The 26,727-nt window shown below is 41.0% G+C and overlaps 1 protein-coding gene across 3 annotated transcripts in view; it reads right to left on the bottom strand.

Moving 5' to 3' along the window:
* The window catches only part of septin9b (septin 9b), a 72,290-nt gene extending 46,125 nt beyond the window's left edge, over positions 1–26,165 (bottom strand). Inside the window, exon 1 of one of the 3 annotated variants that reach the window (XM_056370757.1) lies at positions 25,975–26,165. In XM_056370757.1, coding sequence (XP_056226732.1) covers positions 25,975–25,996 — 22 coding nt within the window. In that variant the 5' untranslated portion in view covers positions 25,997–26,165. Of the gene's footprint in view, positions 1–3,905; positions 4,019–11,094; positions 11,196–25,974 lie in introns of those variants that run through there. The other 2 variants (XM_056370766.1, XM_056370749.1) reach the window with 2 other exon arrangements.
* Between the last annotated feature and the right edge of the window lie 562 nt (positions 26,166–26,727).

Here is a 26,727-nt window from a genome sequence, read left to right as displayed (position 1 = left end):
GCACTAATTCTGTTTAGTACAACACTTTTTCAAGGTAGATATATTGTTTTAAGCATCTTGGAGAAATTGCCACAATTGACTGAGTGGATCTAGGCTGTTTTATTGTCTCTTCATATAATCGCAGACCGACTCAAGGAGCAATTCATCCATTTTGATGATTGATAATAAGCTGCTGTTAATGACTCTTAACACTTCCTACAGATGTATCACAATAAAATCCTTCCAGGAAAGCGAAGGGACCATGCCTCCTCAACTGCCAAACTTGACTTGTGTGAATATGAAACAAATGGGAAAAGTGCTGAGTTTGCATGAACAGCAAACAGCAACAGAAAATTATCAGGTCAAACGAAAGCAGATCAGAAAACAAAGTCTCTGACTAGCGCATGATAAAAAAAAGGGGAAGTTAAAAATAAACACCCGGTTCTCTCTTCGGTTGGTATTAACAAAGGCTGAGACCATATTTTGTGAATTTCCCCGGCTTCACTTAGCATGTAAACACAAATACCTTCATGATTAGGCAAGCTCCTAAACTCTTACCTGTTTAAAGGAGAACCCTGCACATAAAAATGCAGTCATGCAGTATAGTAATGAGAAAAAAAATCACTGCACCAGTATTTTAATTAATGAAGGATGGACTTTACCATACGTAGCCTTGAAATCATAATCAGTCTTGTAATTCTAGCCACAGACAATAAGTCAAGTGTTCGAAACCCCCGTCAAACACTGGTTATATAAAACCATTTCATGCACAGTGGACTTTATCTGATGTCAGTAGCCACAGAATACAAGTCGATGTGGTCAGACCAGGAAAAACATGACCAAACCTCCCATCTGACAAGGCCAAACAACGAACGATAGAATTTCACACTATGGTATTTTGCTTGGTCAGATGAAACTTTAATGCTACACTGCCGAACGCATACTTCCTCTTACTGCCCACTGATGGTGTTGTATTTACTAATGCCGACTGGCAGCAGTACAGATCACTGTGTCAGATTTAATGCATGGTTCCCTACTGGTCTGGCCAACACCCTGTCCAGTACAAAGGAATTCTGGGAGTGTTATAGGTGTGTGGAAAAGAGAAAAGATGTGTTAGAAGAAGTTGGTGCAGAGTTTGGGTCAGATTCTTCAATTTCTTGCAGTAATGTTGAAGCACAAGAAGGAATCTGAACCTTAATTATCAAATAGGCAATTTCAAAACTAATTGAAGATTTCAGATTGTATGCACACACACACACACACACACACACACACACACACACACACACACACACACACACACACACGGAAAGTTATTCAGGCAGCTGTTGGTCTGGTGCTTAGCTTCAGGCTCTTTAGGCCTCAACCTTTGACAGGTAGAACCTTGTTTTGTTCCTTTGATCAAGCGTTGGCTAACTATCTCACTCATGAACACATTGATTTACATCAGCGAACAGAGAAGGTATAAAGAGAGTGGCTGCATTCCACTTAACACCTGTTGACACACACCGTTTGGACTTTCAATTAAGAAAGAGAGAGCAGGGAAGAGAGAAGTGGGATGCAACATGGACTGATACAGAGAAAATTCCACGTAATGACCTCAAAAGCAGAAATCCAAATATTTAGACCAAGCACTTTTTACTTAGAAATCACACACTGACAGAAAAACAACAAAAAAAAAATTCTCAAGAAGGCAGGACATTGCCAGTAAATTATTGGGTAGAGAACATGATGATGCAGAATAAGCAGCTCTATTTAGAGTCTGAGGGAGCTTAGTGTGTATGTTTGTATATCTATGTGAGTGTGTGTGTGTGTGGTTCTGAAAATAACACACAGCCTTATATAAAAATCTAATTTTTATTTGACCGGACGTACACAGGCATACTTGCAATGTCTAACATGCTATTTTTTTCTGCCGCCTGTGGTTTCATATGACTGTCTCAGAACGAACAGGACCACAGAGAACTGTTAAGAGAGTGTTGTATTTACACACATAATCAACTTAAACCAACCTTAATAACACACTGGCCTCGGAGCCGGGTGTAGAAAATGTACCACACACATGCAACTCTCTCCATTTCCATGTTAATTTCCTCTCTGTGTCCACATGCCACACTGGAGCAACAACATGGCACCTTTAAACAGCTAATCAGCCCAAATACTTTGGATCGGACACAAAGCTCAGTTTAGGTTGGCAAACGTAGCAGGAGCCCGTGTCCGACTCGACAAAGCCCCTCTGAATATACAAATAAGGGCTCATTCTGGGCTTATTCTCTGGTGACTCATAAGTTTATATTCAACAGAGGCACTTTCCACCTTTTAGAAAGTCTTATTATTGTTTCACTGTGTAGTTTCTATGGTAGTTTCTATCATCCATTTTCCGTAATAGTCACCCACACGGGTCCATCCAAAGAGGCATTATTACATCTTTAGTGTGCTCACCAATTAAATTGCCTCACCCTGTCTGTGCCCATTTCCTCTTCAGTGTGCGATACAGCGCAGTGCAATGTACTGGAAAACATAATGATCTGGGATAAAATGGGGATTTACTCAGTCAAGTGTTTGCCATGCACCTCTCTCTACAGTTGTTTATATACTGCATGAAAAGATTAGATTGGTTTGTACTAACCTACTGGTGGCATACATGACATTATGATGGTCACTATTGGATATTTGATACAGCGAGTGCTTTCTGTGCGTCGGTGGTAGGTACATACTGAATCTTCTCAGACAATATGTTATAAGAGTACACGCAGGGGGTGACTTCGTTTTGGCCTTCCAATAACTTCATTTAGGAGTTATCTATTTGCATATGGCTTTATTGCCTTTTTATGTCACTCTGAATAAACTAGCTAACATGAGCTTCCTATCCGCCTGTAATATCACATTTGCACCAAAATGGTCTGTCAGTAAATACATATGAGAAAATCTGGACACCACTGCGGTTACTTTCAGCCATAAAAGCTGGGGAATACGCAAAACAAACTAGTTTGTGTGACGTCTGACCAAGCATCAACAAGTTTGCTGTGGTTTTTCAATTCACTGTTGTAGTATTTAAAACCCCAGACAGATTTCTTCCAGTTGTTTCAAACTTTGCATGTCAGTAAGACCGGTAACTCAATTGATTTATTAAATAAATTACGTGGTGCAATGTAGCTGAGCGCTCACAAGATTATTTAATAACTCCATGTAAACCACGTTATCGGAAAAATCTTAATTGTTCAAAACCTGCATGTACTTCCACTGAGCGAGATATTTGCTAAAGATGTGTACTTTTTTTCTGGCTTCTGCTCTCAGCATCAGTCCATGACATCTGACAGTGACTCTCAGGCCAAAGAGCAGCTGAAGGGAGCAGACTGAACAGAGGAGGAACAGGAAAGAAGTGGGAAAGGAAGAAAGACAGAATGGCAGAGGAAAAGGAGGACAAAGGGAATTAATGCCAGCTCCACACTGGCTTAGAAAACAAAGGAGAGACACAGTTGTGAATGTTGTATTTGGGGTTAGACAGATGTTAGCTCTTAGAGCTGAGGTTTCCACTCTCTACCTCTACCTCTTAGGCCTTTCAGCTGAGGGCTTTCCAGTGCTGGAACAGTGCTGGTGTCAGTGCTGTGTTTGTTTCTATTATTGACATAACTTGGGTATAATCAATAACAGATGATAGTCTACATGGACTTGGCTAGAATATGCCCACCACCCTGTTTTTAACACAGTAAAAATCAGACACAACCACACACATGCTGAGAAACACATGATACGAAATACTTTACAGACATGCACACACAGCACATTTGCACACCCAGTGAAAAGATATTGGTTGATATTAAGACTACACGCAAACAGAGTATGTCCGACAGATGCTGTTTCTTCCCGTAAATGGTCAGAATGAGCATTGTAAATGACAGAAAAGTAGAAAACAAATAACAAACCTTCAAAGTCAGAAATAATTCCCTCCAAGTGTGGATTGACTCCAGAATCAGACATCTTTTCAGTCATGAAATATCACAGAACTTTCAAGAAGCTCCCTGTTAGTTCTGAACAAATTCCAAAACAGAGTCAATGAGAAACAAGTCCAAGCCCACAGCTCTCTTAAAGGAGCAACTTATTTTCTCTGACTTCCCACCAACTTTTCTATATCACTACATTCAGGCTTCAGAGAGAGAAGGCAGGTCCCCTCCCTTCTCCTCCCCTCCCTGTAGCAAGAAACACACTCCCCCTTCTCCCTCGTGTCCTGTGTGAATGTGTGTGTGAATGCGTGTGTGTATGTGTGTTTCCCCTGCCCCCCACACACTCATGCATGCAAGCGCAAGCACCGACAACAGACCCTGTCATACCTTAGGACCCTTTACGACCAAAGTTGCTCTCAGGTCTGATTTCCTCATTCAGCCTCTGAGCAGCTGTGACAGTGAAAGTGGACAAGATGTCACACAGTCACTTTGACCAATTTAACCTGCAATCAGACACGCTCCCCTGATACAACTGTGGCTCCTCAAATGGCCCTCAGAAGGCTGCTTTCAATCAGCTACAGAAGGATCAGAATTGAAGTGAGAGTCTGAGGCTTCAGTCATGAGTAAACATCCTCTCAAAAAAAAACAGCCTGGTATCACCAAACGCTGTATGAATAACACACCAATTTCATAAGTCATTTAGTTTGTTTGTTATCACATTTTTTTGGCAGTTCTTGTGCCATTTCAAGCCACGTCATTATTCTACTAACCTCTAACCCAAACCCAAACCCTAACCCTACCTAAAACAACATGCGAAAAGCTTCATGTGTGTAGACACAACACGTCTTATAGGTGGTGTGCTGTTTCTACATGACATGTTCATTAAAGTGCAGTCACTTCTGTAGTAGCTGCTGTCCTGTCACAGAAAAACCTGAGAGACTTCCTGGAGAGAGTTGACATTAGGGATATGCGTTGGCGCCTCTGGGCAATCAGAGGGGTGATTCGTGCACCAACCCGCCCTCTGTGACACTGCTATCAGGGAGCCCATGGGAATTTGACCATGGCAGACAGAGTTAATCTAGCACCGAGGACATCTTTTGTGAGGGACAGCGACGACAAGCTGGCTTTTTAATGTAGCGGGTATGGTTACACTACTGGTCCTTGAAGCTGCTGTGGATTATTTGGTGAATGGTCTTTGGAGGGACAGAGAAACACTGTTGAGAAGGCGTTGATAAAATAATCTGAAGTGATGAAGAATCAAAGCTGGCCCAGTGTTTACGTAACCACTTCCATTGTCTCCCTGTGGGATGTGCTACAGTATTTATTATCCGTGAATTTACCACAGAAACAAAGCAACAGTGATGATATCGCTGCAATTACTGATTGGTCATGAGTGTGTGGCTTTTTGCCGCTTCCTGTTTGGGGCCAGATGAAACTGCACATGAGATTTGTGATAAATTGTCCCTGATGATAGGTCATTTGACCATTTCCACAGTAATGGTTAAAGTCATGTCAGTGAGTGTAGCCCCCGGCCCACAACCATTCCTCAAAAGAAACCTAAAACTAAAGCAAAGGCCATGGGAATCTGGTATTTTGTACTTCCAGATATTCAGGAGATACTATCAAACATCAGATACCACAAATCACACACAATTTTTCCAGCCTTCAGCCTAAGCAAAAAGGCACAAAACACTGCTTGGCACTTTTACAGGCTCTAAATAGTTGGGAAATCCCATTTGAATGAAAAGCTCCATTCAAAGGGGCACTAGTAGGATGCCAAGCCCACCCAGTGGCCCCTAACCCTAACACCTGAGAGGTCGATGGTAAAGCAGAATAACACTGTGCGTTTATGGTGCAGTCTAGTTGTTTTATAAAACTGCTGCAAAGGTGTCTCAGGATAGAGAACAGAGTGTGGCGGGGGTGTGTGCACAGTATTTGCATGTATCCATCAGGCAGGAACTTTACTAGGTAGATTACAAGTCCCCCGAGAAGCTTGTTGTCATGTGTTGCGCAATTAAGCTTCAAGCCAATCTTGTAAGACAGCACATAATATGCATCATACACCCTGGCAGCTGTGTAAGGACATTTATTGTTAATGTGTTGGCTTGTGCTTCCATGCATGTTTATGGATACAGTGCACCATGACATGCACATAAAAACACATCAGTATGTGCACGTGAATTAGTCTTTCACTACATCTTTCATTACATGTACTTTAAACAGTGTAGACACACACACATTATATATATAACGTAATGTACTATACATGACAAAGCATTTGGCCCCTCAGTGCCCATGCAGGACCAAGTGCACTGTAAACCATATGCCACAAGTATTCAATTAAACCAGATGACATGGTATGTGAGGTACACACCTCCACCAGCCAGTGTGTATTTATCTAAACATGGATACACACTCTGGGCTGGCTGTGAGGCAAAACTGAGCGACAGAATGAGGGAAAGCTCCAAAACAACATCTGGAGGAACATGTGTATGTGTTTGTAATGAAAGTAACATTATGTGAATATGCGTCTGCGCATACACGTGCTCATGTGGTTACTTGACTGTGACTGTGGACACGGGTGTGTTTGTGTGTGTCTGGGTGTCCTGGTGCCCCTGAAATAGCTCTGTAAACACAGAGCTATTTGCACCAAAATCATTCAGCCCCATATCTCTGTGCTGTGAAACACCAGACTTTGAAATTGCACAAACCCAAACTCTCTATTTGAGTGTTGCTTATATTTGCCCACATGAGCATTCAGCGCTTATCGAAATGACGACTTCTAAAGTAGATCAGTTTGACCTACATGTGCAGGATGTATAACAAAATTACACTTTTGAACGTTAGTGGAGTAAACTCACTTACTGCAGCAGAGACTAAATAACAGCTGTCACTGCAGAAATATTGTGCAATTTAACAGGGTAATGAAAGCGCTGTACAACTCCATAGAAAGAATAAAGGAGAAACAACTGATGATTTCACGACAGAACAGTGAGACTGAGGGTTTTGGAGAAGTAGAAAGAGTTCATTGAAAATAGGCATCCGTAGCACATAAAGCCTTGTTTTAACCCAGATGACTCTATGGTACTACTCAGGCAGTACATGTATGTTTTTATTAATATGACAGTTCTTTGGAAAAACTATTTTCCTTGATTCTTTCATAGTAAGCTTTTAAATTGGCCTAAAAGCTGTGTGGACAATTTATGCTGGCAGCAACAAGACTACAGTGGTTTTAAGACTTGGATATTATACTCACTGCACAGAGAACTGTTCTACTGAGCACAAATGGATCTATAGAGTCTGGGATACCTTGGTGCAAGCAAACAAACCGAGCATCACATTATAGTTCTGCTACTGACAGCTTACAAACCTCCTGACATGTGTCACTGTGAAGATTATGGTTTACACATTTGGTTTCCTGTCTTTTGGAAGGTGAAAGGTGCTAAAGGTTTAGATGAAGCTCTTCACACGCCTCTACACTAAACTATAAAATGATTTGATATGCATATAATTGAGGTATTCATAGTGTCACATGCTGTGATTTGTGTGCAAAACATATTTGTGCCATGAAATCTATCTTTCATGGAGCAAAATGCAAATGAAAACAAAATACAAATATGCTAATTCTTTGCATGAAACGCACAGGGTGAAGAGCTGCTCATCATGCCAAAGTGACAAATATGTATTAAGAGTAAATGCCTGTTAAAAAAGGTGAGCTTGAAAGTTTGCAGATGAAAGCATTTTTGTAAAATTTAGATAATGATTGGCAGGTTTTATGAGTATCTCATGATTTAAATGCCTGCTGGTTATCTTTATTGCTATGTCAGAAATGTGGTTCACAACTGCTTTTATCAGAAGTTTATAAGTTAATAATACTATGATTTATGATTCACTCACTCTACGATTATTGTGGACAAAATCATTCGCAATAACGATATTATTGCAATATCTATAGAAAAATGTGAAATAATAATAATTATAATACTAATACTAATAATGATGCTATCAGTCAAATTCATGTTTAACTTTGTTTTTTGTGTGTTATGTCTCTTTGATTGGCGAATGAATCAGATTCGAATATGAGTAGGGAGGCGGAGAGAGAGCCTGTTACCATAACTGTTTGAAAAGAACAAATACATTTAATGGATAGTGGAAATGCAACCAGTTGCAAAAGATCCACAAGGTCTAACATCTGCCATCATATTATTATCACATTTATTATTAACACAGTATCAATATTTCACATTTTAAATATCAGAGTTATCGTCAATACCGGAATATCGTGACGCCCCAACTATGATTATGGACAGAAACTTATTTTTTTGGCATGAAAACAGTATTTTGTGCCTGCATCAAGTTCCCCACACTCAGTTTGACTCTTTTAACAAAACCGATTCCCTCTTTTGCCCCTTGCTAATCATAAATTGAGCTGCTTGTAAACAATCACCCTTGGCTTGACCTGTTGCCATCATGTTGAAAAATGTCACCTGTCAGAAATCCTCCCTCAGGATGACTGAAGGTGTGGCTTCCCAGTTCAGTTTCCGCTACTCACTGTGCTGGCTGTTTTCATGGCTCCTTCACTTTATCATTACTAAATAATAATCTGAGAAACAATATGAGGTGAGATACTGGGAGGGCAGTGGGCGGAGAACTGCGGGGCGTTCACTCATAGAGGATATCCTGTACACTTCTTTTATGGAACACGGCGAGCTGAGTGATTTCCTTGATTTCCTCTAACTCCAGGTTCATGTGTGTTTGGAGGGGTGGGTGGGGTTTTGTGCACGTGTGTTTTAGGGTGAGAGTATTACAGGGCTTTGGGGTGGATACACCAGCACTTCTAAAACTGTAGATTTATATGCGAGAGGGGATGGGAAGCAGTGCAGTGTACCGTTAAAGCTCACATCACATTAAAAGTACCCTTTAAATTAAAGACCAATTCAAAAGTCACACTGAACATTAGGTGCTGCCCTTTATGAATGCAGCTTGAATGCAAAAATGTTTACTGGAAAGAAAGAGGAACCAAAATAAGTCAAATGTTGGCCTTTCGTAGAAGAAGTGATGCATAATGAAACACAATATATATATATAACAATAGTTATATTAGAATATCGGTAAAAACTCAGTATGGATCCTGGTCTTGACCCCTTTATGTTAACAAATGCAAGCAGGTTTTAATCCCTGGGTCCTTTCAAAAGCTATCAAAGCGGATTATAACTGTCCTGCTTGTAACCCCCCAACTCAAACTTCTGAATGCTTTTATTGTTGTCAGTTCAATGCTAAGCAGGCCACAAAAATACTGCAATTAGTGTTATCTCAACAGACAAGACACCAATTTTCTTCCTGTTTAATTGGCAGAACTTAAAGCAACATGACACAACTATTTCTTTCATTTCCAGACTGAATGCTTTGTTTTTCTTTCCCTTTGTTGTGTTTTAAAGACAGCCCGTCACCAATTAGCAATCACAATAACTCAATGTGGTGACCATACGGGACAGTCGTGGCAGATGACATGTCATATTGAACATATTATTTTTAATCTTGAGCAGGCGAGGAAGAGGAACGCAGGAGGCACTCAGAGTCGGTACAGAGGTGTTGCAGATGGACACGCAATCAGGAGGTTGAAAATGCCACCACAGCCCCAGCTCCTATCACTATCAAAACATAGTCCGAAGGGATCAGGGGTGGGTGGGGTAGAGGTGGTCTCTGCAGTCATGACAACAGGTCTAAACAAAGCCACACAGCACAGGTTGGAAACTAGGAAGTAGCTCAGCCCATGCAGGACTTCCTCAATTGTGAGCAGTGACTGGTTGGGGGTTGGGGGTGATGTCTGTCAGCTGTATTTTCATGGTGGTAAAAAAAAACAAAACAACAACGCTCAGCTTCCTTGACTCTTTACTACACTGTCTTAACCCCCACTGGAGTCAGTCTTTGCTAAATTCCTACTTTCCCCATAAAAAAAAAAAAAAAAAAAAACTCCATCTGCAAAAATATGAATCATCCACATGGAACATTTCACAGAACTTAAGGAAATGGTGGCTGCACTACAAAGGAAAAAAATGACACTGCAACACTGCCACCAAGTGGTAATAAAAATAGGTGTGCGGTGTGTCTGTATGCATCACACGGCTCACTGAGCTCAAGCACCGTATTAACGCTCATATTAAAGGCTAATTTGCAGAGTGTCGCACAGCTTGATGTCCAGCCTTAATCACTGTAAGATGCTAGATTAGTCCTTATCCGCTCGGTGCAGACTGAACACATATGGGCCTGAACAGAAGTTCTATTGAGTCTCCATTAACACTAAACAAAGCACTCATTAAAACACAAAAAAGAGTAACTGATTAAAGGAGTAAAGAAGAATTGCTGATGAAAAAATTGCTTCTGAGCGGGACACAGTTACAACGCCACAGATGTAGGATGGTACACAGACTGTGACGCAAGCTAAACATTCCTCAAAAGAGTCTGCTGTCTGTCAAAAAGCAAATCATATTAACTGACATATGAGCTCAGCTCTCACTCCCCTGTAACTTAAAATAAACCATCTGTGTCAGTCAGAATTAATCTGACAACTAGACTCCTCAGCTTAAAGTCCCATCATGTGATGGTGGCATGAAGATTTAACTCTGTCCATCTCCTGATGGATCGTAGCTGTGTACAGTAAGTGGGTCAGCTGTAAGTCAGTATCCCACCCAAGGCTGCCAATTACAGTACAGCAGCTGCTTTGCACTGGAAGATGATGCATTCTCATTCTTGGAAGTCATCTTTGACAGCCCATCACATGAGGTTTACTCACTGTTGCTGTGCATATGGTAGCTATTCAGAGATAGTGTGTTGCACTTCACAGTGAGCTTAGCTGTGGCTGTTCATTCAATCACAATGAGAGGAGAAAAGTCTGCCAGTGTGTAGCCCAGACAACTTCTATGAGAAGTAAATCAGAGGTAAAGCTGACATGCAGACATACATACAGACAGAGGTCTCTGAAACAGCTGCTCCCGCAACTGACCAAGCAAAGCAAACACAGCCAGGGTGGCTTCGAGCCGACTGCTGCCACTGCAGCTAAGAAGCCGCTTCCTCTCAAGTCTAACAAAGAAAAGAAAAAAGAAACTCCCTCCCGGGGATGAAATTTCTAACTGTTGAAATATCAAATATGTTGGAAAAAGCCACAACTTACCGGCTATTCTGTCTCGCTCCATAACTCAACAGCTACCTCAAATAACCACATGTAACCTCTCCTTTTTCTCTCCTCTCCTCTCCTTCCTTCCCTCCCTTTTTTCTTCATGGAGACTTCCCCTTTCTCCTGACTTAGTCACCCTGTCCCCCTCTTTCAACCCTCCCTCTCTCCTCCCTCCTTTTCCTCCCTGTCTCCCTTGCTCTTACTTCCTCCAAGTTTTAATGTCTTCAGTCTGTCAGGATAACAAGTGAACGGAGCAGACGTCCGCAGCCATGTGCTAGTCATATGGAGTCTCTCTCTCTTGCTTTCTTTGCTCTCTCCCACATACATGTGATGCAAGCTTTTATCCCAGAGACATACAAACTGACAAATTTTAATTTTCCTCTTCTCCCTTTCTCCAGTATTTTCTATTATTCTCTTGATACTGATACTTGATGCTCTTGATCAAAAGGTCAAATGATAGAATAAATTCAGCCCACTTATTACAAAAGTAAATCTCCACCAGGACATCATGCACCACACCAACAACACACACGCCTACCATGTCATCATAGACACATTACTTGCACTTTCAGGATGTAGAAACCCACATAAAGCTGTGATCCAAACAAATGATGACTGGCTGTAAGTGGACTAGAAGAGTGTCTTTAACAATCATCGTCTAAAGAAACTTGAGTCCAGGGTCCTCATGCATGAAGTGCTTCTCAACAAGGCTTGTTTACAGCAGCTAATAATCTTTTTTACAGGATCTCAGCCAACATGCTTGTTGACCTCCTGCACATCAGGTGAGTGTCTCTCAGCTCAGCTATATGAGAAATTTACTGATATTTCTCAGGGTCTGAAAGCATTGTTATTTTGAGACACAAAACCAGATTTAAAAGCAAAAATCAGAAAATCAGAGTGACACAGCACACACACAGACACACACAAATACACAAGCAGACACACACACACGCCATTGCTTAGACTCTGGCCGTCATCGCAGTGAGAAAATCCAAAGACATTACAACACACGCACACACTTTTTTGTTTTTGTGTCAGGGAGAGAAGAAAAAGGCACATCTCAACAGCTCACTTCCGCTTCCTCTTTCTTACGGGGAACATACCTCCTCAACCCATGTCTTCCAGATTTACACATAGCAACAACACTTACTTTATCAAAAAGCATAAATAAGGCCCGAAACAAACTGTCATACACCCACATGCATGTACTTCTTCTACCCACTCAATCATGTACGCTTTACACAGAGGACAGAAACACACACAGGAGTCAACAGGAACATCTTTCATGGGTGAGGCTGTGCTTGGATAAAGCAGTGATATGACCTGCTGTTTCTCCAAACATGCAGTGATGACAAATGCCTTTCTCTATCAGACCTGCCCTGATACAGGGGAACGTCTGAGCAGCCAAGTTTTTTTCTGATTCTGAGTGTGTGTGTGTGTGTGTGTGTGTGTGTGTGTGTGTGTGTGTGTGTGTGTGTGTGTGTGTGTATGTGTGTGTGTGTATGTGTGTGTGTGTATGTGTGTTTAAGAATTCAGAAATTGTAACAGGAAGAATATTCAAATTATTCCACAACATACCTATAATATGAACACAAATGGTAGATGGGGCATAGGGTTAGTAACTCTCACACACACACACACACACACACCCCAGCAGTCCCGGGGCCTTTTCTGACATCTGCAATAAAGAAGTGAGGAGAAGCAGAGCAGAGGAAGCAGATTAGGGATTTTCAAGTGTAACTACTGTGAGAATAATTTAAGTAGATTTAGCCCCATAAGGCACTTTGACTATGATCAGTGTAAAAAATGTGAATTACAAGAGCCTATTCTATGTGATTTATCTATTTCTTTCATTTTTTAGTTGGAGCCTTTGGACAGAATTGTTTTTTTAATGTGCAAGTCAAGATGTAATTGTATTGATATTATGGCATATAAATGTGGAACGGTGCTAAGTTAAATTGTTAAAATGCCATATGGGTGGCTGCTTATATTTGTATACAGTATATTCATATACATTTATAAACTCACAGGTTTGAGTACTTGAGAACTTCAGACTAGTTATAATTTGTTAGTAAGGGCTAAGACAAATAACATAGTGTTGTATATACACTGTTTCTGAAACTTTATATTTGAGTGATAACACAGCTGAAGTGCAGACAGTGACCCACATCAAAATTCTGCTCAAGGTAACGAACTAAACTACACATCAGGATAAAAGCAGAGAAATCCTAAAGGAGCTTTTTGGCATTTAATCCATATGGAAATTTGTGGTGTGACAAAAGTGTGGTTTTAAAAATAGAGACATGTCTCTTTTGGCCGCTGGCTCTTTCTGTCTCGTGATCATTTTCCAGACTTGAAAAGCTACAGTTAATCACAGGGTCAGGGTAAAAAAAACAAAAAAAAAAAACACATGAAACACGCAACATGTGCTTATGCATTTGTTGACTCACTCTCATATGGATAACACACAAACACATGTTGCGAGATAAACATATTCATTTACATATACATACATGAGGACGTGCCAACATGTTTGTGCGCATGTGGAGCACTGATGCATAATTTATTTATGCATAATACACACACACACACACACACACACACACACACGCACGCACACGCACACGCACACAACATATGCATACCTGTATCTGTCCACAGAGCCATCCCAGATTTGTACACATACACAATAAATTTGGATGGTGTTGATGACTCGGATGGAATAAATTACTCCAGTAAATTACTCAATGAACAACAAAATGAATATAACAAGCAAGATTGCAGCAGGATTATTTTTACCTGCAATATGAAAATGAAAGCAGGGCATCATTAACTCTGAAGAATGAATGTGTTTCTGACATTTTATTATTTCATTCATTTAATTATTATTCATTTTCCTAGTAATCTCACATAACCTTTGAGGAGGTAAAAATCCTCCATGTGCCCCTGGTATATTATTTGCTCCGGTGCTTCGGAGCGTTATCTAAAGTGCCCCGACCTCAATACAACTCATACAGGTACGTTTATTTTGGGAACTATTTTGGTTTTACACAACATATAGTATTAATCCAATGAGTAAACCTCACACCACTTAGGAATGCGAACAATTTAGCTTCAGCGCTGCTGCACATCCTCTTTTTTTTTTATTTAAATAAGGCAATTGCCAACAATTTCTAAGGCCTGTTGTTCTCATTTTTTAAAATATTTTAATAATATATACTAATATTAATATACAATTCAAATGTTGTTCAAATTTGCACATGGGTTGAAACTGCTTTTGACAAAGCTTATATTTTATACGTCCAAAACTTCTAGTGTTTCCTGCTGCAAGAAGACACTTCACAGCACTTTACAGTAAATTAGGCTGTTTGAGCTTGTAAAGGACATAATACAGACGACCTGATGCAGAGAGAACAGACTGAGAGGGCCTCATTCACTCATACCTTTCACCACCTCCCCTCTCCATCATCCAAACCTGCTGGCGAGATATAGCCAGACCCTCCCACCACACATACACACACACGCTCAAACTCTACAAATGAATAGGAACACTCAAACGTCCTCTTTAAACCAGAGACACACATATGCACACAAACTCAATGGGTTATCTGGGCAGATTCCTCTTGCATGACTATACACCGTGTAAACATATAAAACGCACACACACTCAGCTTTTCTCTTTCTTTGACTTACGTACACATAGAACTAACATGCAGCCTATATTTGCACTTGGCGAGGCAGATGGTCATGAGGCGGAGACGGACACGTGCACTTGTTCACTCATGCAAGACAAACTCAAACATGCACACACGTACGCACGCGTGCACGCACACACACACACACACACACACACACACACACACAAAACAGTGTATCACACGTTGACTAAGAGTGGATGGTGAGCCTTGGGGTGCACATTAATGTAAGCCGTCACTTTCAGAGCATGACCTATGGCCTAACGCGTGACTCAAACATGCTAAATTTAGTTACAAAACTCACCAGCATGCCAGCCAACACTAAAGGGATGCCTGCAGGGTAGCGATGCACAGTGAAGGAAATAGAACAGTGGGAAGAAGATAAAAGATAAAAGGAGAAGAGGAGGAGCGAGCAGGGGAAGTAGTGAAAGAGGTAAATGGAGGGGAAGAAGAGAGGGGGTAAGGTGCTTGTGTCTTCAGGGTTGAAAAACACATGGGAGACAGATCTAACCCCACATACATACACACACACACACACACACACACACACACACACACACACACAAACACACACACACTGAAGATGGAATTATACATGTGTGCCACGGTGTGCAGCAGTAATGCCATAATTGCCTTGAGCATACTGATTTATAGTTCTGTGTCAAATTTCACCTGTTGATACCACCACAGTAAAACTAGACAAATGTGTTGTAGATTGTCAAGTAGGGCTGAATGATATGCACAAAAAAATCATATTGTGATTATTTTGGCAGATATTGTGATTGTGATATGAGTAACGATGTCAGTTGGAGTTGCATTTCATTTCCACTGAAAAAATTATAAAAACAATGATGAGAATGTGATTTTTTCGGGGTGGGGTGTTATACCAAATATGCATGTTTCCTCACGTCTGGAGAATATGGCTTGTAGGCTGGGGCATCTCTGTAAGAACACAATGCTTCATTTGTGGTGTGTTATGACACATTTTGCCTTTATCAATAAAAACTGGATATTGCAGCTATGGTTTTCCCCATCTCGCTATTTAACAGGAGGAACGTACTGTGTGATTATTAGCAAGCAGAATAGTTGAGTTTTAATTCTTTAACTCACTGTGACAGAGTGTGACAGTGGCAGCTATGTTTGTGTTACTGAAAAAGAGAATATAACTGAGTATTTCTCTAGCTTGCTTCATGTTTCCTTCCCTTTTAACAATCTCCATGGGCACTGGAAAACTTGAACATGAAAACAAAAGCAGCCCAAGCTGACCAGTCACAGTTCTAGTTGTCCTCACGTGTTGCTGCCGTAAGCACAAGTCTAGTTACATTTTTGCAGAGTTGCATATTAGCTACTGTGTAGTCTAGTGTAGAGCTGTGAAGTCAAGACACAAAAACTCTGTTGCTATGCTATAACTCTTTCACACACAAATATGAAGGTGGCTTCAAGTCTACAGACACGCAGCTACCAAAACACAGATGGACACAACATTGTAATTCACACTACGGCTACCGCAACATCACTTCACACTATAACAAATATCCATATGTAAACACACACAAGCATGCTTAACTCCAAGTACAACAGCAGAGGTTCAGGAATCCCATCTGCACATACGAGATGGTGGAGAGTGAAAAATAGACAACAGTGTGATGTGGTGGTGCTGGCCACAGTCTGATGACCTCACCAGAGCGCTACGCAGCACTCATCTTCCCCCTGCCTCGTCTCCATCATATCCACACATGTGAGAGAGAGAGAGAGAGAGAGAGAGAGAGAGAGAGAAAGAGACCCTGTCCTCCTTGTTTGTGTCCCCTGCTGCTGCTGCTGCTGCTGCAATCTACACATCCAACCTGGGGCAAGTACAGGGACGACACAACTCTTCACATCAGTCATCTACACAATCCAAATTTAGAACAGGATCCCATACTCAGATGCAAACCATGAGGAAATCCACTTTCGTAAACACAGAGCTCACATTGCTTCATCCAGAGAGATTTTGCTTCTTCTAAGTGCTACTCTACTGAGTTAGGGAAATACCACAATGTGGGCAACCCATCCTCTAAATCACTGTGGTCCTTACAACCGACCACTCATATGATGATTCTCCAATAACAGCTGTGAGGTTAAATTTTTTTATCTGGAATTCATTTCTGACAAGTCATCATCTTAAACATGATGTACCATCCAGAATAAGCCCAGGAGTTAGTCAGACACTGTTAGACAGTAAGTATGCATCATTACAGCAATCTGGGAATAAGAAGGTCTGATTGTATCTCAATTTTCCAATCAGACTTCCCAGCCTGGCTTGATGGCAGCCACATGGCCTCACAAATGATCCCCACTGAATCTGGCTGAGAATAGGGGAGAGAAATGGACGGCAGAGCTAATATAACTCATGATGTGTTTTTCATTTTATGCTGCATCAGATCCTTCTAAACAATGCAGTTTGGGTATAAATGCAAGTTGTATCACTCAGTCTGCATCCCATTCACTGGTGTGGTATTTCCGTGCTGGGGTGCAGATTCATAGCTGCTGACCTGCTGGGTTAAGTGAGCAAAGTGAGCCTGCACTCAATAAAATGTATGAGTGATTGTCTGAGAATTGTAAACATATCATTTATATGCAATTTCTAAATCTTTGTCAGGAAAACCCCTTTGAGATTCCCATGTACTAATTTGACCTTTATGAGTTTCCATATGTAATGGAAAGTTTTACAAAATGTTGGCAACATTATGAAAAGTAACTCGACAACTCAAAAAGCTACAGCCATTTTCAATCATATTTATGGTTACATTTATTGTTAGGATCCCCCGTTAAAAACAATAAGTAAACTTCAGACGTGTTATGGATAAATGAGCAGTATAAGAAAGACAAAAGGAATGGGAAAAAAGACAAGACACCATGTTTACACAGGAGGCGTAGCATGAGCTACACATAAGCAGAGAGCAGCAGTAGCATCTGTGGCTACACAGGATGCGTTCAGGCACAATAGTGAACTGTAGTTCTCCCGCATTTTAGAAGTGCTCAGAGCCAAATACAAGTACAAAAACACGCTTTAGGTAACCTTTTTTGGGTTGGGGTTAGTGGGAATAAACTTGAGCCATTCTCAAGACCTGTGTAAACAGCTGGATTGCTAAAATAAGGACCTATCTGTATTGTTGGATATGCGTGAGACAGACAACTGAAACACTTTCTGTGTAGACTCCACCACAATGCTATCGTCTCCGTTAGACAGTGCTTTGAGTTAAATGCTATAACCAGCATTGCAGTGTACTCACAATGACAATGCTAACATGCTGATGTTCAGCGGGTAAAATATTTACTATGTTCTTTATCTTTGTTTAAACACAAGGTAAATATAGTCTTATATAGTTTCTGCAAGTATTATAAACTTGCAATATTGACAAATCAAAAAATTTGACCTGCTTGTGGCGCTAGAGAAAAGTCAGGGGATCACTAGAGTCAGTTCATCCTCTGAGGGCCATGCATGACTGTGCAAAATTACATGGCAATCCATTCAGTAGTTGTTGAGATATTTCCGTCTGGAAGAAAGTGGTGGACTGGACAGACCAACATTACCATCCCTAGAGCCATGCTGTTGGCGTGGCTCAAAATACAACTAAATCTGAAATGAGGCAGAACCCAAATGGCCTCCAGTGTTTTAAATAATCTGCTGAAAAATAAAAAAATCTGCACAAAACACTGACCTCAACAATTACATCGACCATACAACAATAGTATGGCCGATCACAAATTCTCAACCACTGAAGATGTTTCACAGCTCATAAAAATGGTAGTCAAAACAAAGCTAGACAAAACTCATCGCCAAAGTCATTACTGATGTTGAGTCAGCAACTGGCACAAGTTTTAGTCAGCGCTGAGATGCACTCAACCAATCATCTGCGGGAACCAAAGAAAATGATGATGATAACCAATACATGACCCTGTTACTCATGACACACACACACAGTACACATACGCACAGAGGCGCACTCACACACTTTGTCCAGTCAAATCCAGTTCACAGAAAACCCCATCCCTTTAAGCTATAACTCACATAGGCTCCTCTCTTCCAGCTCTCTGACAATTTAAATCCCACTTTCAGGTCATCTGGACTGTCGGAGGCTGTAAAAGTGCTAGTAGTGCAGTCTGTGTGTCTGTCTGTCCTAGCATGGCTGTGGTAAAACTGCTGGCTATTTCCTCCTCACCATAAGGTAATCATTAGATGTGAGAGGGAGCTGGCAGCAGACTACATTAAATAGGATATCCTCAAAGTTCCAGATCCCTTGCAGGAAAGAAGGGGGTCTGTTGTAGCAATTGATAAATATGTGGACACTGTGTGGATATTGCAGATAGAGTAAAAGCCTACTGTAGAAGTCCTGGCATCTTTCATCCATCCTGCAGGATTTTTGTAAGAAGTCATTTTGGGGTTTTGAGTGGCACTGAAGCAAGAATAAAAACAGCCTGAAATGTTGGCTGCACAAATCCATATGAAATTTTTTAAGCTGGAACAAAAACAGTCTGTCAGCAGTGCTTAGTATCTGCTACAGTGTGTAATATACCTCATTTTGCTTTGAACTGTTATAATCCTCACTGTTTAACTGTGCATTAGCTAATTGAGTAAAGTTAAGCTTAGACAGGCTATGGATGAGAGGAGCAAAGCTATGTGATTTGGATGATTATCATAAGGCCCAGAACGCAGGCACATCAGCCTCGGTCCATCCCTGCAAATTAGCCCGGACTGATGGAGGGAAGCTGCTGGAAAGAGAAAGAGGGGAGAGAGATGGGGGTGGGGGAGAGAGAGAGAGAGAGAGAGAGAGGGAGAGAGAGAGAGAGAGAGAGAGAAAGAGAGAGAGAGAGAGAGAGACAGAGTTCCTGTGGTTCCCTGTGGCTTCAGAACTCTGTAATCAGCATGCCAAGCTCCTGATGTCTAAATCCACAACTCGGACCCAGACAGTCTACATTTACTCTACACACAAGCGCATACATGTACAGAGGCATGTGCACGCAGACACACACACACATACACACAAGTGAGTTCCTGACACACGAGCTCCACAGTGATCTCTGTTCATGTGGAGTTTGGTGAAGGAGCCAGTCCTAAATAAATGCAAAACGACTTAGTGTGAAATTCAGCGTATCTAGTGTCTAGTATCTATGCAGTGTTCCACTGAGCCATTATGCAATAGACATGTATAATTAATTAGGATCTGAGTTTTCTGATTTCCCAATTTGATTACTGGGATTAAAAAAAGCATTCCTGGTGGAGCCCGGCTGATACTGGATTTTTGAGGGCAATACCAGTGTCATTAATCCGAAGTTTTAAAATCAATTTTTTGATAAGGATCCCTACAGGCACACAGCTGGCCACCAATGTCATTAGACACTGATATTTGGTTGAATGGTCGAGTCACCAAAATTCAATTTCAGGACAACGTCTAAAAGCCTCTGAAATGTCATTTTGACATAAAATACCTACATTGTAGCCGTGAGCAAAACGTATCGCTTGGGCTTTGACGCCAACCCAATTTTGATTTCAAACCAAAACTTCTCTACGTCAGAGTCATTAACGTCCAACGTCTTTCTGACTATACATTGATGTCCGGCGCTTGTTGAGATGACTCAAATGTGGTCATTAAAAGACTGTGACCCAGATATGAGCAGGCCATTTTACATCTGAAAAATAAATGAAATGGTGCTTGATGAAATGGGGATACTGTTTCCAAACATGTTTTTGACATTAATGTACTATAATTTCTTGTTAATTATGACCTAACATATACTCGGATACAAATATATCTGTGATCTGTTAATATCAGCGGCTAACTTAGACGATTTATTTACTGGTGGGCACCTGTGTTTGGTCATTATTGCTGTTCTGCAGCTCAGCGAGTGAATGGCACTTTGACAGTTAAATCTCTGTAAAGTGGTTTCAATGTTATGTTTGGAACAGAAAAGGTGCCAACATTTTGCTAGTCATCAGCGTTTCTTAAATAACATAAGGAAAAGGTTACCTACATTTGTTTTTTTTTCAAAACCCTTTTAATTTTTATACACACATATGCAAGTCGGCAAACCTGTCTCACACAAGAAAGCATAAAACATAATCAGCACTATAAAATGCAACATGACATGATGCCCTCATTATGATCAGCCCACATTTTACTAAAGGCATCTGCTTGTAACATCAGGTGTTTCTTTAATGAGCGTGCAGGAAAATTATTCACGACTGGCTGGCTGCTCATCATGATAAGCAGCAGTGACATGGCCCGTTTTCATCCTTATGTTATTCACAGGGGGGCTTTGTTAAGCTATAACGTCATCATCGACCATCTCTATTTATAGGCAAACTCTGACACAGTGGCAAATGATGTCATACTTGCATTTGTGTGTGCAAGTGCACACAAATGCGAGGGCACATGACGCTATTCACCAAGGAGAGAGGTCTCCTTAATGTACGCATGTATTGTTGAAGCATGGGTCACCATTTCAAAGCCCAAAGCCAAGTTTAATCGGATAGGAATTACAGATATGGAGAGAGATAAACTGAGAGATAAATCCATGTGAGACACAGCAAAAACCATGTGTCACTTCCTGAGGTGGGAGTGAAAGGATTAGGCTAATAGCTGAGGGAAAGTTTATCTAAGGGGAAAAAAGTTCAGACCTCTCAATGAGGGAAACTTTTGTTGAATAACCAATATCTAAGGCAGCCCTTGGGGACTAAGACAGTGAGCTTTTGTACTTGGCACTTACGACAGAAGACTGATAAAGGTAGTCTAATACAGGATAGTCAAGCAGAGGTTTTATAGGGATAAGGATTATATAAAGAGCAGAGCTTGGCAATTTGACTCTTACGTAGTGAATTAAATTGACACTCACCAATGAATAGCAAACTCTCCATTTATTATCACAGGGACTAGTAGTGAATGCGGTGGCAGTCCAGGCCAATATATGACTCAGACTGAAGGGAATCCAGCTCAGCTGTCACTGAAGAGCCATTGTTGAAGTGAAATAAAGAGCTGTATTGACTCCACTCATCTGCTGGTTCTTTATGGGACCTACTGCTGTGGTTTAGTGGGAGGATGGATGACATGATGGATCCTGCAGTTTAAAGTGTGATGATATTCATAAGAAACCAGTTAGACCCAACGGTACTGTAGCCAGTACCCCAGAGTCATAGCGCATAAGGGGACCAAATGACCATGCTGATCTGCGACCAGTTTGACCTCAGTTTTAGAGTGATGGGAGTTCAGCAGTGGCCATAGATGACTATCTCTACTCCTATGACCTGTATGAGTTACATGCTGATGTAATTAATCCTTTACACAATCAGCAAATTGATAGAAATCAATTGACAACAATCTTAATGATAAATGAATGGTTTAAGTCATTTACCATTTGCTGGTCACAGCTTTTCTAATGTGGGTATTTGCTGCCTTTCTCTGTTTTATTTCAATATAAATCTTGTAACATGTAGCGGATATTTTTCACTCTTTTCTTTAGATTATACTATTAAACAAACACATTTAAAAAAAATAATGAATACATACTGTACATTGCTATTGAGAATAACCATCACAGCCTTACATGAGTTAGTTCAACATTCACTCTCTTTTAGCTCTGTTTGTGGGCTCTACCACCTCCTGAGAGATGCTCCATTAGCTAGTCAAAAACTGTGTCTGTCGTTTGGTGCTGAGCGGCCACTTTACAGTGAGCTTTTAGCTTTTTGGCTGAAAACAGCTGGTTGCTGTGGTGGAAAACATCTCAGAGCAGTGACAGTGAACCAAAACAGTAAAGATACAAGACAGACAGCTAAACAATGAGCTGAATCTCACTATAGAGATCTGTAAAAACAAGGGGAGCTGAAGATTCAGGTGATAATGTTTTATAGGCTCAAGACACATTTCACAATGTCACATTGCTTTCATATTGTCACTTCATACATTGTTAATTATACTGATCATAGCATCTCTAAGTTTTAATTACAAATTTGCATAGAATCCTTAATTTGGATAACGATATGAAATGAAACTATTGAAATGTGTGTTTGTATGCAGATAGGACCTGCATTATTAAAGTGGTCTATACTCATTAAAAGTACAGTACCAGTTTAATGCGCTAAGTCAGTGTTGTAGTGTGTGGGCCAAAGTCTTTACATGCTACCCACTATATCTAATCCAGTTTACTAAATCCTGGCCATAAGGCCCTCTAGGCTGCTTAAGAGTTTTGAGATGTTCAGTCATTGTAATAATTAGCCCTTTCCTTGTAAGACTGGCAGATATGAGAATATCTCCCTAAGATATCCAGCATCATGCTGGTCAGAGCATGTTCCACGCAGTCTACAGTTGTAACATGACAACCTAAAAATACTTGAGTGAAGAAGTTTGTTGATGAAAAAAAAAAAATTTAGCGTCATAGGAAAATATGTCTGGAGCCAAAGTCATCTTCACTGGCACCACATCAGTCAGTGTCCTGTGTTCCACCCACAAGTCAATGTCAAGAATGCCTCCCTGAGTTTCTATCGAATCTTCCACCAGAGATGAAAGGTCCAACAAATGCACATAACCAGCCCCCAGCAAACGTTCACCACAAAGGAGTCTATTCAAGCTGAGGACGAGCCTGTTTTCAAAAATGACCCAACCAAAGAGAATATATAGCACAGCTGACTGGGATCTCTCATGCGTAGGACGATAGAAAGAAAAAAGGGGGGAGGAAAAAAAAACAGTGCATTTACTCCGCTGGGTCTCCCTGTTCAGTCAGGGACAACTTACTACAGAACAACATGGGCACATCCAGTTCATTAAGCTCAACCAGCTCCGAGTCTCACTAGACTTTCCTAAGTAGGAGCCAACATATTTTTGTTGGTGATCTAAGAAGGGACAACACAATGTTCCCACTTGGAGAGTGAAATTAAGTACGAGTGACTTGATAAAGCACTGATCTAATGTGATAAAGAGGATCCAAAAAACTTGAGGGCTATTTCCAAAAAAGAGCTTTGAAGTTGGCTTTGCAGGTAGATTTTGGCCATTTTTTATTGAGGTATTGTACTGCTTTTATGGTATTGAAGAAAAGTAGAAGCTACAGTAGGACATGAAACTTGACAACAACATAAAATGAGAGGGATTTGATATGGAAGGGATTTTCACACCAAGGCTCCTTCATCTTGGTCTGTGCTGCTCTCAATCCACATCTGCACAACTTCAAACATCTGCACACCCTGAGACAGCCCACACAAACTGGAACTTTTGAAAATGTAGAAGAAGAGTGACAGAACAAGGATTTCCATTAGGAAAAAAAAACTTTTGTTACTGCTAATTGGGTTCTCTCTCAGTTCAGCCATGAAATGCTCCAGCCTGATGGATAATTTGACACCTTAAGGTCAAGATGCTGAATTAATAAAAAAAAACTGCTGGTGCGTCTGTCAGCTTTGAAATGGCGAGGATGGAGTGTGGCTGAGTAGAGAGAGATCTGACTACCAGGGTGCCTAATGATCAAAGTGCCTAAAGACCTTAGAGTTAAAATACTAAGCATTATTCAGTCAACCGTGGGAGACAATTTGGTCCTTCGAGCCTCTTGGACAATGTGTTAAAATTTGGACTTTGTTTTCTCGGTACAGAAAATAAACAATGAAACAGCACCTGAAAACTGTTATCATCATACAACTGAAGTGACGGACCCTCCACTAGCCTCCACAGCAGTCTGACCACAAACTGAGCTATAAATTCACCCGTGGCTGAAGACAACACTGACTGTTTGAGGGTGTTTGTATGGCAGTGAAGTGTGAGTAAAGGTGCAGCAGTGAGGATCTCCAGAGATAGTAACTGACAGTGATAAGACTACTTGAACAGGCCAGTGCCTCACCTCTTAGTGTGGCCTTTCCCACATTTCTCTTCCATAAAAGGTCAAGCATTGATTCCTTAAGGCTCAAGAAGACAGCTGCTGTGTTTGTGATGGTTACTATGCACATGATTAATACTTTGATAATCTGGATTTTTCTGTTTATATCCAGGAAGATCACATAAAATCAATTATGGACCATGTGTAATGTAGCAGCACAAACAGACCAATGATTCAAAATAGAGAACTGAGTCAGACTCAAGTCAAAGAAATGATAGCAGCAGTGAAACTTTATTTACATATGCCTGGAAAGCAAGGGGGTAGGCCATGCATTGCCAAAAATATGCAATGTAAAAAACATTATATTAATGTAGCTTTAAAAAGAAAATGTTCAAATTTCATGCCACTTTATTTGTCACCATTCAAAGATTCAAAGAGATTTGCCTTGGACCTGTCCCAAATAACTTTAAAACAGATGTGGATATTAGCTGTGTCTTTAATGGCATGAATGAACATGACAACTTTTTCCCTGTTTTCAATGAAAGCCTGTGCAGCATCAACTTATGCCACATTTCTGTGTCTGTTCTGTCTAGAGCGCTTCATTTTTCTCCCCAGAGCCCCTCCTGTAATCCTGAATGTTGAGAGAGGGAGAACACACAGATGGGGCCTGAGCAGAGCCAAAGATGTGTTGTATAACACGCACTATGTGTCATGCACCTACAAATCATTGTATCATCATCACTGATATCATGAGCAAGCAAACATCTAAAATGTTTGTTAAAGCCAAACACACACACATGCAGTACTATGAGAACACAGCCTCAAGGGGCCAGTGCATCCACACAGAAGGTCACGCTGAGAAGGACATGATGATGCACATCAGACTTTAATAGCCAGGGGACCCCAAGGTGCTCCTTTGGGTGCTGTACACTCAGCCACAAAACAAACTGGCTGAAAACAGCAGAGGGGGCAAAGACTTTGACAGGTTGAAAACTCCAGATAAACAGAAAATAAAGTTGAAAGAGAAATTCAGCAGTGCTGTTCTTTCAACAAAAGTTTTCCGTCTTCTAGCAGCAAAACTTGATATACAGAAATTCATTTCTATATCACATAGTGATTTCATAAATAATATATATTCATATACACCCTGTATTACTTTGGGCAAGCAAACAGAGTATTTTAAAGATACTTAAGCCTGAGCCAAAAGTAGGTCACATTTTACATGCATAATTAATACTTATAAATATGTTTCTGCAGATCATGTGATATCTAAGATAAAAGGATGCAGTATGTTATCACCACACGCACCACAAGTGCACTCTAGCATAATTTTTTCCACAAACATCTGTACCTGAATTTGGAGTTTTCTTCATGCTCTGGGTTTGGTGCTGGTCCTCCTCACTCAGTCGTCGGTAAGGGCAGCGCTTGGCTCCTCAGATCAAGCCTGGGACTGTCCAGCTGATGCGGTCCCGTCGTCCAAGAACTGGAGTCGACTTTGTGCCTCTCAGTTTTCCTGCACTTGCTCTCGCGCAGCTCGCTCTAGGTGCGTGATGGCACACTGTGACCGCAGGCAGCGCAGATATATGACGTGTGATCCGCTTAGCTCGACGATGTGCACTTTAGTGGGATGCTGAGAATCTCGAGACCGCACGACCATGATAAAAGAAATGTGAGCGCACGAGGAGGAGGAGGAGGGGAGTGGGAGCCTCTGACGCGCCTTTACGCACGGATCCGAACTGGAGACTATCTATCTATCCAGGGTTAGGCTGCTTAGTCGTAGTAAAATCATTATCACCCATTCACAGCAGTGAAACAAGTATGCAGCTTACTATGCTTTGACTGACATACTGATTAATCGACTGATGGCGGGGAGGGCATTTAGCATCGAGGAATGATGGAAACTAAGCCATGCTGAAATACCTGACACAGCTAAACAGACCTGCATCTGCCAGGCCTATATCCTGGTGCTATGGTAACTTTAGCATCACTTTTCACATCACTTCCATGAGCAGACTCATACTCTGCTCAGATTCACATACACACGGATATATGGACACACTCCTCTGTGGGTTGGCAGATGTAGCTTACTCCCTGAGCAATTTAA

The sequence above is a fragment of the Seriola aureovittata genome, chromosome 3 (assembly GCF_021018895.1).
Source record: "Seriola aureovittata isolate HTS-2021-v1 ecotype China chromosome 3, ASM2101889v1, whole genome shotgun sequence".
NCBI lineage: Eukaryota > Metazoa > Chordata > Actinopteri > Carangiformes > Carangidae > Seriola > Seriola aureovittata.
This window is presented reverse-complemented; position numbering and strand designations above follow the sequence as displayed.